Source organism: Takifugu flavidus, chromosome 4, assembly GCF_003711565.1.
Source record: "Takifugu flavidus isolate HTHZ2018 chromosome 4, ASM371156v2, whole genome shotgun sequence".
NCBI classification, from domain to species: Eukaryota; Metazoa; Chordata; class Actinopteri; order Tetraodontiformes; family Tetraodontidae; genus Takifugu; species Takifugu flavidus.
In genome coordinates, this window is record NC_079523.1 from 17,529,804 (window position 1) to 17,541,888 (window position 12,085).

At 39.9% G+C, this 12,085-nt stretch overlaps 1 protein-coding gene and 1 long non-coding RNA gene across 3 annotated transcripts; one reads left to right on the top strand and one right to left on the bottom strand.

Annotated features, from left to right (window-relative positions):
- Positions 1-43: 43 nt before the first annotated feature.
- Positions 44-5,262, bottom strand: LOC130524700 (uncharacterized). 2 transcript variants are annotated; one of them, XR_008950184.1, is made up of 3 exons: positions 5,130-5,262; positions 2,517-2,703; positions 44-162 (listed from the first exon to the last, which is right to left on the bottom strand). It is a non-coding gene; the product is annotated as an uncharacterized LOC130524700 (long non-coding RNA). The 2 variants fall into 2 exon arrangements; XR_008950185.1 differs by lacking the exon at positions 5,130-5,262 and adding an exon at positions 4,487-4,671.
- On the top strand, positions 4,767-7,126 carry barx1 (BARX homeobox 1). The gene is made up of 4 exons (XM_057031039.1): positions 4,767-5,262; positions 5,943-6,234; positions 6,363-6,447; positions 6,663-7,126. The coding sequence occupies exons 1-4, from the start codon at positions 5,082-5,084 to the stop codon at positions 6,807-6,809; spliced, it is 705 nt and encodes a 234-aa protein (XP_056887019.1). The 5' UTR covers positions 4,767-5,081; the 3' UTR covers positions 6,810-7,126.
- Positions 7,127-12,085: the final 4,959 nt, after the last annotated feature.

A 12,085-nucleotide genomic window follows, 5' to 3' on the forward strand; every position in this document is an offset into this window, starting at 1 on the left:
AAACACTAGGAAATAAAGAAGAAAGAAAATAATTAAAATTTGACATTGATGTTTCTGAACCACAACTTTAATGAGTTCCAAAGTGGGGGCAGCTGAGTGGGCTCTTTTCGCTGGTGAAGAGATGGGTAGAGGGGACAGCTGGGTGGAATTCAGACAGGATATCTAAATTTGTGTCAACATGAAAGATGTCAGTCAGATTTAGGGGGGTTGAGGTTGTAATAATGAGAATATTTCACCTATTACGCACACACATTTCGAGAACACTGCCCTTGAGCAAGGTACTGAACCCTCAATTGCACAATGACTATCCAGGACAAATTACTCTATCTGACCCCTCCCTCAATATCGATACATTCATGTGTTGTCTATATCTTCAAGTATTATGCTAAATAGAGTGTGATCATAGACATTTTTTTCTCTTTGGAAAAATCAAGTGTTTTTCTTCCAATCCAAAACAATTCCATATTTCATTTTAGAGTCATAGCTCTGTTTAATTTATATTCTCCTCAACTCTACATAGCGACGACGTAATCCTTTATTTTACTGATACAGTTATGGCCATTCCAGTAAGAATTGGTGAAATCCTTTCTGCAACCATTAAAGATGTCTCTACAAAGAAAGACAATAGAAAATAGTGATAAAATCTAATTAATTTTGAAAGGTTTTCCAAATAATCATTTACAAGTAAATTCATATCAACTTCTCTCTTATTCCCAATTTTAGTGGGGTGGCGGCAGCTCTCACCCAAATAATTTCCCCCAAGGGTCAGAGGCCGCCAGCACTTACTCTCAAATATAGAACTTTTCTATTTCTTTTCTATCACACCCAGATCCGACTCTCCAGTTTGTGGAGGAGAAGGATGCTTCAGACACCCTAGTGTCACCCATTCTCTCCGAACATCAGCCATCAGGTGGACAGCTACATCTGTATGCAAGCTTCTCCTTCTCCTGTTGGTTCAATCCAGAAACTATGATTTTGAGAATAGATAGCTGTTGCTGATTTTCCTGACACTTCCATATTGGAAACACTGGTTGGAAGGTGACACACCTCCTTTTTGTTATGAATGGACCAAGAAACTATCTTACCTGTGGTCGGCCTGTTGAAAAAACTCATGCCAGGTTGAGTGGGCGCTGTTTCTGGGCAGGTTCGATTTTACCACCTTGTTACAACATCAAGTTGGATGACCTTTCACATCAATTGCTCCTTCTGTGGAGGACTCCTGGGAGGAGACAGTTCTACCTCCCTCATGTTTGGTTGCGGCGACAAGGTGGGGCATCAAACAGGCAGTGTGGACTGCACAACCAGGTCAGGTCACAGCAACTGGTTGCCCCCAAAATCGAATGTATGTCCCACCTATTGTTAGGGTCCTCTTGCTCCAGCCGTTACCAGTTCCTGTTCCTAAGTTACCTTCTACCTTTGAAACTGCAAGACTCTTAATCATTCCTGTGTTTTGCCTTCAAGGAATCCCTCAGGATGTCTCTGATCATGGTCTTTACCTCTCATGTCTGGAGGGCCTACATCCAAGCGTCAGCCTGGTTGTCCAAACCAACGGCTGGACTGAATGAATGAACCAGGATCTGGAGGCTACGCTGCAGTGCAACGCATCTTAAAATCCTGCCTTCCAGTCTACTCACCTTCCCTGGGTTTAAATACACTCACAATTCTCTGGTCAGCTCATCCACAGGCATGTCCCCCATCATGGCGAAAATCGGTTTTCAACCCCCTTTTTCCTGTTCAGGAGGATGAGGTAGCAGGTCCCTCTATCCAACATTCCTTGAGGCGAGCCCAGCTTGGAGGGAGGCCTGACTGATTGTGTCAGACAGCTGCACGGAATCAACTACTGGCCGATCAACATTGCACACAAGCTCCAAATTATCAGCCAGGCCAGGAGGAATGGCTTCCCTCTTGGGATCTCCCTCTTCAGGGATCTCCCTATGTCTATAGAAAATAATCCATTGCTTTTTAGTTTTATCAACATGCTCTGAATAATCACAGTAACTCTACCTTTAACTTGGCCTTTCAACGCCGCTGTGAGGAAAAGTTATTACACACAAGGGAGCGGGCTGCCTTTATCTCTTTATCTAGTTCTATTGTTCGAGTCAGAACCACTGGACCCAATGGTTCTGGATTTAATTGTATAATTCCAGGAGGAGATTGTGTTTATGGCCATTTCATATGATTTCAAGATGTTAGTTAGTTAGTTAGTTAGATAGATAGATAGATAGATAGATAGATAGATAGATAGATAGATAGATAGATAGATAGATAGATAGATAGATAGATAGATAGATAGATAGATTCAATAATTGTGAATAACCTCTATCTTACAACACATGATTTTAAATTGAATCGTAATACTACTAATATTAACGATTTTACTTATCTTGACCAAATAACCAAAGTTTAATCGTGTGCTCTAAAGTGAACAAATGCCATCAGAAAAATAGCATTCCGGGTTTATGGTACATCCATAATGTGTCAATCTTACTTTAAGGAATATTACTTAACTACTTTACCTCAACTGTCTTCAACTTGATGGTTAACCAACTTTTTTTTTTTTGATAAAGAAGTGGAAACATGCTCACGAATGCCTGTCGCCCTCCTTTATTCTCCACCAGATGGAGTTGTAGCCTGAACCACCACTGGCAGCACCCAGAGTGCTTCTGGGAGACTTTGATCAGATGACATGATTCGCGAGAAATGCTGCAAAGGAGGAAAAAGGTGTTACAACTACACAGAGAAAACACTAATTTACCCTATAACATTAAATCATTTCATTTAAAAATAAAAGGCAATCTACCGCACATTAAAGACAAAAGTCTTAACGATTTGAAGTATTTTGGCTCAAAATTGAACATTTTTAACATATATATTGCTTTTAAGCAGCACAAATTTATAATAAATGGTCACAAACCCTTATAATTAGCATTGTTAATATCGTCGTTTAACTGCCGGTTAACAAATTAAACGTGGTTAATTAAATAACGATGTGCCATGTTGGAGTGAATTGATTGTTCCACTTTTTCCCCTTTGGGCTTGGTTCTGAAAATAAATGAAGGTTTTTAAATTGGTTTATTATCTGTTCCATTTAAAATTAATGGATAATATAATTTAGTTTTGACAACAGTCAGTTCATTTGCATCTATTAAGAAGACATTTAAATTAATTACAATGCGAAAATGGAACGATTTATTTTAAACCTACGCGTTTTCGGTTAAAACGCTTTAGTTAAATCGTGACTGATTTGTCCATTTATCTGTATTTTGTTGTGTTAAGTTTATATCGAATCTTTTAACGGACTCTGATGCCAAAAAAAAAAAAAATCATAGAAAATAACAAACGCGCACTTTTCACGACATTTGGTAAAGAGTGTCCTTGAATGGCACCTCGCGTTTTAGTGACAATAAAAAACACGCAATTAAAATATCCCTAACGCATTTGTAGAACCATCTTAGTTGAACGAGCTTTACTCTGAATTGCTTATTTATCAATTATCACTAGGGTCAATAACAAATTAAATGATTCTAGTTAATTAGTTAATTCCATTATATAATGTAGACCACAAAATATTTTTAAAAATACAGGTATGTGATTAATAATTATTTGCGCTTCACGTGATCTATTTATTTATGTATATATTTGGAATATGCAAATATACATAAAATAAATCATTGTTTTAAAATAAATTATTTACTCTCCTGTCATTAAGCACAAGTTCTTCTGGGGCGCCAATGCTTTGAGCTCTACTCATCTGCTAAACTGCAGAATAAAAAGAAACAAAATGGAGGTCTAGGAGACTATATTTTGAAGACACCAGGTTGCACATCTGTCTAAAACTAAGGTTGCATCCATTCATTTTCTCTCAAGCCCCGATTCCAACCCAGCCTTTGTTCTCTGGGCTCAAAATGACCGTTAGTTCGTCTCATTTTTTAACTTTCCACAACGTCGTCTCACTATGTGATGACTTACAAACATGCTAAAACAGGGGAAAAGATTTTTTGGGGGGATCTAAATGACCCCAGGGCAACCACCGTAAGGGTAGCCGGGGGTTTGCTGGGCCTGTAGTCACCTGAGAGAGAGAATCCCCCCTAAAAAACCTTCGGGACTGTGGGAAGGAAACTGCGCAATATTTATTTTAAAACTGCGAGTTGATTTGAATGAGGCCATTAATTCATTCCGTGATTCTAACAAAGACGATTTAACCAGAGATCAGCAGCACAAGAAAAAGGCCTCGACGGAGAGATTCACAAGTTCGTTAAGAAAATGTGCAGATGCAGCAAGTAAATGGCGAAAAATTGACTTAATTTGGAAGAAAACGCGCAAATACCTATATCTCTCTATATATAGATATAACTAGTATTTATATAGATAGATAAATATTTAGAGATCTATACACACCTGATGCTACAACCGATTAAAACGTGCAATGACTTGCTTAACTAATTATAATAATGATTAAATGAGGATGTTGTGACGGTATACTCACCACGCCATCATCATAACAAATATTTACACATGTCATAACCGAAATGACAGATTAAAAGGAAAAGGGTGCTATGTGGAACAGGGCACTTGGCTCGTAGGGGCAGAATTTTCCCTCTGTTGGGGTATAAAGGAAAATGTTTCTGTTCGGGGGCTGCAGAATACTGAAAAGATCCATATTTGAGACTGTTTGGCGCAGTAATGTTGAGAGAAGGCAAAGAACAGACACGCCATGTGAGGAGGTGGAGCCACGGCCAGAAAGAATAGAACCAAAGGTCTGCTGCGCCTCCAAGTCACTGTTAATGGGACACGGTGGACCATTAATTCCTGCCTGGCTTTTTCTTCCAGTGGTCGTAAACACATGAAAAAAAACGTTATTTCGGATCCAGATTAGGTCGTTCTATACAAAAAGAGTGTCATCAGCAGTAACACCGAGGATTCCAGAAGGCAGCCGGCTGCCCTGACGATATTCCAGTTTGGATTAGGAGCACACGGGGAATACCATGGCTGGCTCACCGGGCCTCTGAAGGAGCTGCAGCCTAATCGGTGCAGGCATCTGTTGTCTTGTGGCCAGCTGCAACCCTCAGCATCCTTTGGAGATGGCGTATTACAACCCCGCGGAAATTAACTCTGACAGCAGAACTCACCGCTACAGGAGCTTCATGATAGAGGAGATCCTGACTGATCACAGGGAGCGCAAGGCTGCTGCTCCGGTCGGGGACTTTCTGAAATTCGGGGTGCATGCGCTGCTGTCCGCACGGCCGCTCCACAACCAGCTGGGTAAGACAGAAGAACCCAGAGTCCCTAACACCTGCTGCATCTGCAATTTAAATATTACCATTCATGTAATGCTCAGCTAGAGGCCGAGTGCACCTTCAGTGAAATGGCTTCTTTTATCACACGCTTTGAGGAGCTGGACTCGAGATGCACAAAAAAAATCTCAGTGTTTATGGGTTTTATGTTTAAAGATAAGTACATTTTTTTCGAAGATACTCTACATTTTACATTATGGTTTATTAGTGAGACACACGGGGCATTTTTAAGATTTAGCTTTTCCAGTCAAATGTCGTGCTAATAGCGTTTTTCTCTTTTCCCTCCACGTTTCTGGCGCAAGTTTTTGTAAATAGTTAAATACTTGTAGGCATTTTGTCACACAGTACTTTGTGTCGTTCTGCAAAATACAGAGCATATAAACATAAATGTGGGCCTATAAGCTGTAAATATATATATTTTAAAAAGGCCTACACGTCGATGCTTTTAGATTTTTTCACTGAAATAATTCAAATAATTTTGACAAAATAATATATCTAAATATTTAAGCGATGTACCAAAACATTACACACATTTCCAAAAAGTGTAAAGGCAAAAAATGTGCACGAAATTGTAAATATAGGCTATGTTTACTAAATAAAGTCAAGATCGCTTTCATCCGCTTCTGGTTCTCTTTTGGGTCCCGCCAGTCTTGAAAGTGGACCACACGAGCCTCCTAAAGTTCCCAGTGTCGCCGCTGAGCAGCTCGCTGTGCTCCTCTCTCGGGGCCCCGCTCCTCTCCGTGTCCCCTGGGCTGCAGGTCGGGGCGGCTTCTCACCACCTGCCGCTGGATTTACACCTTCGCGGGAAATTAGAACACGTGAGCGATGGAGGGAACAAGAGCAAGAAGGGGCGCCGGAGCCGCACGGTGTTCACGGAGCTGCAGCTGATGGGCCTGGAGAAACGCTTCGAGAAGCAGAAATATCTGTCCACCCCTGACAGGTGACTTCATTTAGGGAACAAGGAGCAAAGAATTTGGGGAAAGCAACTCTCGTAGAGGCAATAGCGTGGCTTCTTATATGAGGTGTACGATCCTAAATGCTGATGTTGTGTGTTGATGTTCACAACAGAATAGATCTCGCGGAATCTTTGGGGCTCAGCCAGCTGCAAGTGAAAACATGGTACCAGAACAGAAGGATGAAGTGGAAGAAAATAGTAAGTTCCTGTTCGGGCATTTTATTGTGGGACACAATGGTGGCAAAAGCAGAAATGCTTTGGTCCTGCAAATACCAATGTCTTATTTATTGGTCTTTATGCTTAATTTGCTATTATTGATGATCTATCTATCTATCTACTTATTCCTTTTATTATTATTGTTGTTGTTGTTGTTGTTGTTAACTGACAGAAATGCACATGTGTTGTGCTCGCAGGTTTTGCAGGGAGGAGGTCTGGAGTCACCCACGAAACCAAAAGGACGCCCAAAGAAGAATTCTATCCCCAGCTGTGAGCAGGTCTCTGAGCAAGAGCGACCTGCCGCCAAGGCCTCCAGCTCCTTCTCACAGGACCCTCAGCCGTGACCCAGAGCAGATTTTTTTTTATGACAAGTCTCCATGTAAAGCTGCGGCTTTTCAGCGGGTACAGGTCGCAGAAGTCATCAGAGAGGATGATGATTTTGGATGAAGATGATGCTACTTTTCCTTAAGTCCTGTTAAGTCCTATTTAATGTAAATTAAAGTGTCCACAAAGCGCAGCGGCGATGGACAGATGTTCCGGGAGCCTCTGAACCCAACGCACCCTGATAGAACTACCACCGTAGTCTGATTAACTTGCACTCTGTTGTTTGCATCCGCTTTGTTTACTGAGCTTGAATATTAAACATATTTTCATCACATGATCAGTGTGTGTGTGTGTGTGTGTGTGTGTGTGTGTGTGTGTGTGTGTGTGTGTGCGCACTGTAATATACAAAACTCCAGAAATTTCTTTCACCCAAATTCCTCTGGGTACTACAGCCATACATCAGTGCATCCTGTTAAAGATGAGCAAATAGGGCCTTTTTAATGCTGTTAATTCACACAGTGATTCTGGTTAAATAATACTAACAATAATAGTAATAATGATGCCACCAAAAACCAACAATAATAATAATAATGACAATAATACACAATAATGAGAAGAAGACTAAAACCTGTCCTCCAGGCCTCATTGGTGATATTAGATAAAAATGCTGAAATTAACATATGAAACTAGACCTATAAAATTTTAATTCACAAGCTCTATTAGTTTTATCATATATGAAGTTCTCACAACATCCTGATGCAACGGGCTACGTAATAATAACAACGATATTTTGATGCTAAGAAGCTATTGACTTTCTGAGGACAGGGTCGTGGGGAGATTGTTAATATAAATTATTGGTTGCCTGTAGTTCCAGAAATGATCTGCAGGTTCTCGTGTAGCAAAAGCCACGTAGAATGTTGCATTTATTATACCCACATTGTTTTTAAGTCAGGTGGCTGAGAAATTAAAGGAAAAAAGAGATGTTTGCATATGGATATAATATGACATTTCCACACCTAAAGAACTCCAATAAAAAAGTTCAATAGGTACGTATGACAACAGCCCAATTAAGAGGACAAGTAAATAATAATCATGCTATTTAAAAAGAAAAAGAGGGGGGAAATTCCACCATAAAATATTTTAGATATTTGACATTTTCTAAAAAAAATTAATAAACATTAGTTAAACCTTTATTCTGACGTTTTAATTTGCAGCAATCCCAAAGCCCCAACCCTGATTCCACTACCCTGCATCGTTGGAGCGATCCGTTAGCTTAGAGGGGCCAAAAAATGTGTTCTGTTTTAACACAAAATGAAGGAAGCAATAACAATTCCCTCATATATGAAAAATAAAATGATTAAAAACCACTGGAATTTTCCCTCGATACAGCCCAAGCAATCATTATTATTATTATTATTTATTATTATTAGTAGTAGTAGTAGTAGTAGTAGTAACAACAGCAAAAATAATAATAACAACAGCAACAGCAACAATAATAACAATAACAACAATAATAATGAATAATGAATAATAAATAAATAATTATAATATATGCCAGCCCGTCCAGATTGATGCACATTATTCCCATCATGGAAGCTCACTCAGTCCTTGACCCCAAACGTCCCATTGCTGTGGCGCCGGAGCCACATGTGCACTGAAAGACTTGATATTATACTGGGAACGTGTGAGGTCACTCTGTTGCTCCCAGTTATAAAGCTGGAAGACACATTCCCTCTCTTCGTGCATCCCACTACGCCGGGCTTCAAATAAAGGCCAAGTTTTGGACAGCAATGACTTCCGACATAAATTACAATCAGGAGGAAGACTCAGTCACCAGGAATCTGCAGAACTGGAACATCTATACTTGACAGCAATTTAATCATTAAGGATCCTTTATGGTGTCTTAATAGGGCTCTGGTGCGAGCAATAATGGACTGACCCCAATTTCTGACAGAGGGTGTTTATAGAGTCAAAAGGTCTGTGCTTAGACGGAGCCCCAGCTGTGGTTTGGATGTGGAGGTGGTGTGGTCGTGCCTGTGTGTGGGAGGGCAGCCTCTCCTCAACGATGCACTGGAGAATTTCTCCACAATTAAAGAGCCCCTGATTAATCTAACATATGCGCCAAAAGTGCACATGCTCACGTATGATCCCAATTAGAGTGAAATCGAACTCTGTGCAGCCCGGCTTCTCATCAGTTCCACCATTCTGTGCTTTGTTTTTACTGGATGCTTCCTGACGTGATTTGACAAAATCTCCCTTGAAAGAAATCTAATATGTACGGTGGAGATATTTGCTCGGAGAGGTATCAAAATGGAATTTTTTTGCATTTATGTCTTGAAAAACAAACAGAAAGGAAAGTTGGGGCAGTTTGAGGCACTTTGGTTGTTTGGTATGTCGACTGATGATCTTGGCTAATACGGCTTTACAAACAGCGGTTTATTAAATGCTTTTTTCCCTTTTTCGCTCTGATGTGAAATGAATGCCTGCTTCTTCCCCCAACATATGACAAAACTATATTTATGAACTGGGGATAGAACTACTTACTTTGAATACCAAAGTTGACAGGTATTTATGTGAAGAGATCCAGCAAATTATGTTTCAAGGAATTGCTCCTTTTCACCGTTAATACAAGCATATTAATCCAAGTTACTTAAAAATCTAATGGATGTTTGCGTTTTGACTTGCTGCTCTGATCACAGCTGTAACAAATGGACGACACCATTAGAAGACATAAACAAGAGCCGTCTCGTCAGCTCCTCCACCGCAGGGATGTTCCGCGCTGGGCCTAACAACCTTGTCCTGTCAGCTTTGTGTACACTCGGCCTTCAGGAAACATCACCCGGCGTGATTGATTTGAGATGGCGGCTTCACGCTTGTTTAAAGAGACGCAGCTGTTCGCTGAAATGAAATTCCTGCAGGAACCAGAGGAACCATATTTCTCCTATCACAGCTGATTCACAGATCGATCTATCTATCTATCATATTCTATTTAATTTATTCTATTTTATTTCTTATTTTATTATATTTTTATTATCTTTAATAGGTTTAATGGGGTGTAATGGTGGTGGGAAATTTTGTAGATGCTTGTAGATCTTTGGAGATGCTAATTTCCCTGGTGGACACCCCCTAAAGGGATCAATAAAGTACTCTTGAATCTTGAATCTATCTATCTATCTATCTATCTATCTATCTATCTATCTATCTATCTATCTATCTATCTATCTATCTATCTATCTATCTATCCATCTAGCTATCTATCTATCTATCTATATCTATCTATCTATCTATCTATCTATCTATCTATATACATATATGTGTGTGTGTCTGTATATCTGTATATACAGTATGTGTGTGTGTGTCTGTGGTTGAAGGCCAGTAAAATCCTCGTTAGATTGTAATTACGGCACCAAAACTCCGTCCCCCTCAAAAGTTAATCCCGCTTTTCTCCCTTTTTTTCTCGGTTGTTTCAGATGGGAGTCGTGACAAGGTAGTAACAAATCTGGTAATGACTTCAAGATGTCAAGATGGGCCGCATGTCAACCATAGAGCTTTGAAAAATGACACACACCCTTGTTTATTATTGGGAAAGTTTTCTTTTCTTGTCAAATCTTTTACCTCTGAAAAATATTTCCTGAAGCACTTCACCTCTTGAAAAGCCCGTTAAATGCTTAATGGCTTGAACTGTTGAATAGTTTCCACTCAACAGCCTCTAAAGTGCTTTGAAACATTCATTAAACAAAATTCAAATGTCATGACAGAAAGGCCTTTTCCAGCTGTTTGTGTAAACCCCAGCTGTCATTAGGGGAATCTTACGGCCTGGAAATGGTTCAAGTTTTGACTAAAACCCACCGTAATGTACTTGGGTTGTTTTTCTTCTAATGTGTGTAGATGCAGCTGATGGCCCTTTTTTTTTGTTCATGGTCACTTTTATAGCTGTAATTTAATTGTGGTAAATGATCACTTTCCCTACTTACTAAGAGGATGTTGGGTGTCACTCAGGCCATATAAACAAGGCTGTTTTTGAATTTGAGCATATTTCTTTCTCAACTCCTGAATACTAAAACTTAAAAAGATCTAAACGCATCAGACTATATGATATTTATAACAGCCTGGATGGTTCCTTCCACCTCTCAGGGGCCAGTGGTGCAAAGGACAATGCGTCTGACTATGGGTCAGAAGATTCTAGGTTCAACTCCTAGCTGCCTTGAGGTTTGATGCCTTGCTCTCCTAATCAGGCACTTTCAATAGATTTTTATAGGAAAGCTAAGAGCAAGGGTACAAAAAATACTTGTTTTAAATGCCTCAAAATATTGGGCAATTAGGAATAATACATGTGTTTGAAAGCAACAGTTGAACACTGGGAATATGGCTTATTCAAAGTCTGGGGAGCTGCCACAGTGAGGGTTCAGCCTGCCCTCCGCCCAAGCAAAGGTTGGAAGGGCTCAGAGCAACAGTTCAGAGCTTAACCAACACACTGGGAGTGGGTGCAGTGATGACCGATCAGCTCCGGCAGCTTTCTGAACCAGCCGTGGATACGACCGAGAAGCCTGGCTAACGCAAGTGTGGAAAAAGATTACCGTAGACTTCATTTGACAGAATCTCATAAAAGAAAGTAAACATTAACAAAAATCTGGAAATGGTTAAAGTTTTCTCTCTCCTGTCTGATGGTGTGAGTGTTTTCCTTTGATAAGGTTCTGGTTTACATCCAGAGTAAAAAAAAAAAAATTCTATTTAACAGCATCAAGCACCTTAACTAAAAAGCATTCACTAACTTGGATGATTTTCTCTTTGATTGCTTCTATACAGGAAATTGGGTTGAAAATTTGACTATTTTTAAAAGAATTTGCAAAAAACAACCTTCTTTTGTGTCAAAGTAAAACCAGATTTTTACAAACATATGGCAATTAGTTAAAATAGATGGTATGTACACACTGGATCATTTAGAGAATCCACAAAAAGTAAGGATCACAGAACCATCAATCTCACTGTTCATGCTTCTGAAGCCTCAATCAAGTCCGATTTCCAAAAGGAGTGTGTAGTCGTGAGGTTCCTCAGTGAAAGATGCAATGACCACAAGCTGGATTTATGTGTTCACTTTATAGACTTTGAGAAACCTTCGACTGAGTGATGCGGGTGAACTTCTGGATGTAATGAATAATGATGGAGACAACCGATGAGGCAGGAAGCCAATAACCAGGCTACAGTTGGTGGCTCCCTAGAGGGATTTTGTAAAGTTTTGTAAAGAAGCATCTCCATTACCCTGTAGAACTCTACTGTAAAGGCCAGAATCATGGGG

What these genes read in the sequence shown, in the direction of transcription:
- barx1 (XM_057031039.1), top strand. Translation starts at nt 5,082, where the DNA reads ATGGCGTATTACAACCCCGCGGAAATTAACTCTGACAGCAGAACTCAC. An exon ending in GCCGCTCCACAACCAGCTGG is followed by an intron (nt 5,263 to 5,942) that starts GTAAGACAGAAG and finishes GGGTCCCGCCAG; the next exon opens with TCTTGAAAGTGGACCACACG. An exon ending in TATCTGTCCACCCCTGACAG is followed by an intron (nt 6,235 to 6,362) that starts GTGACTTCATTT and finishes TGTTCACAACAG; the next exon opens with AATAGATCTCGCGGAATCTT.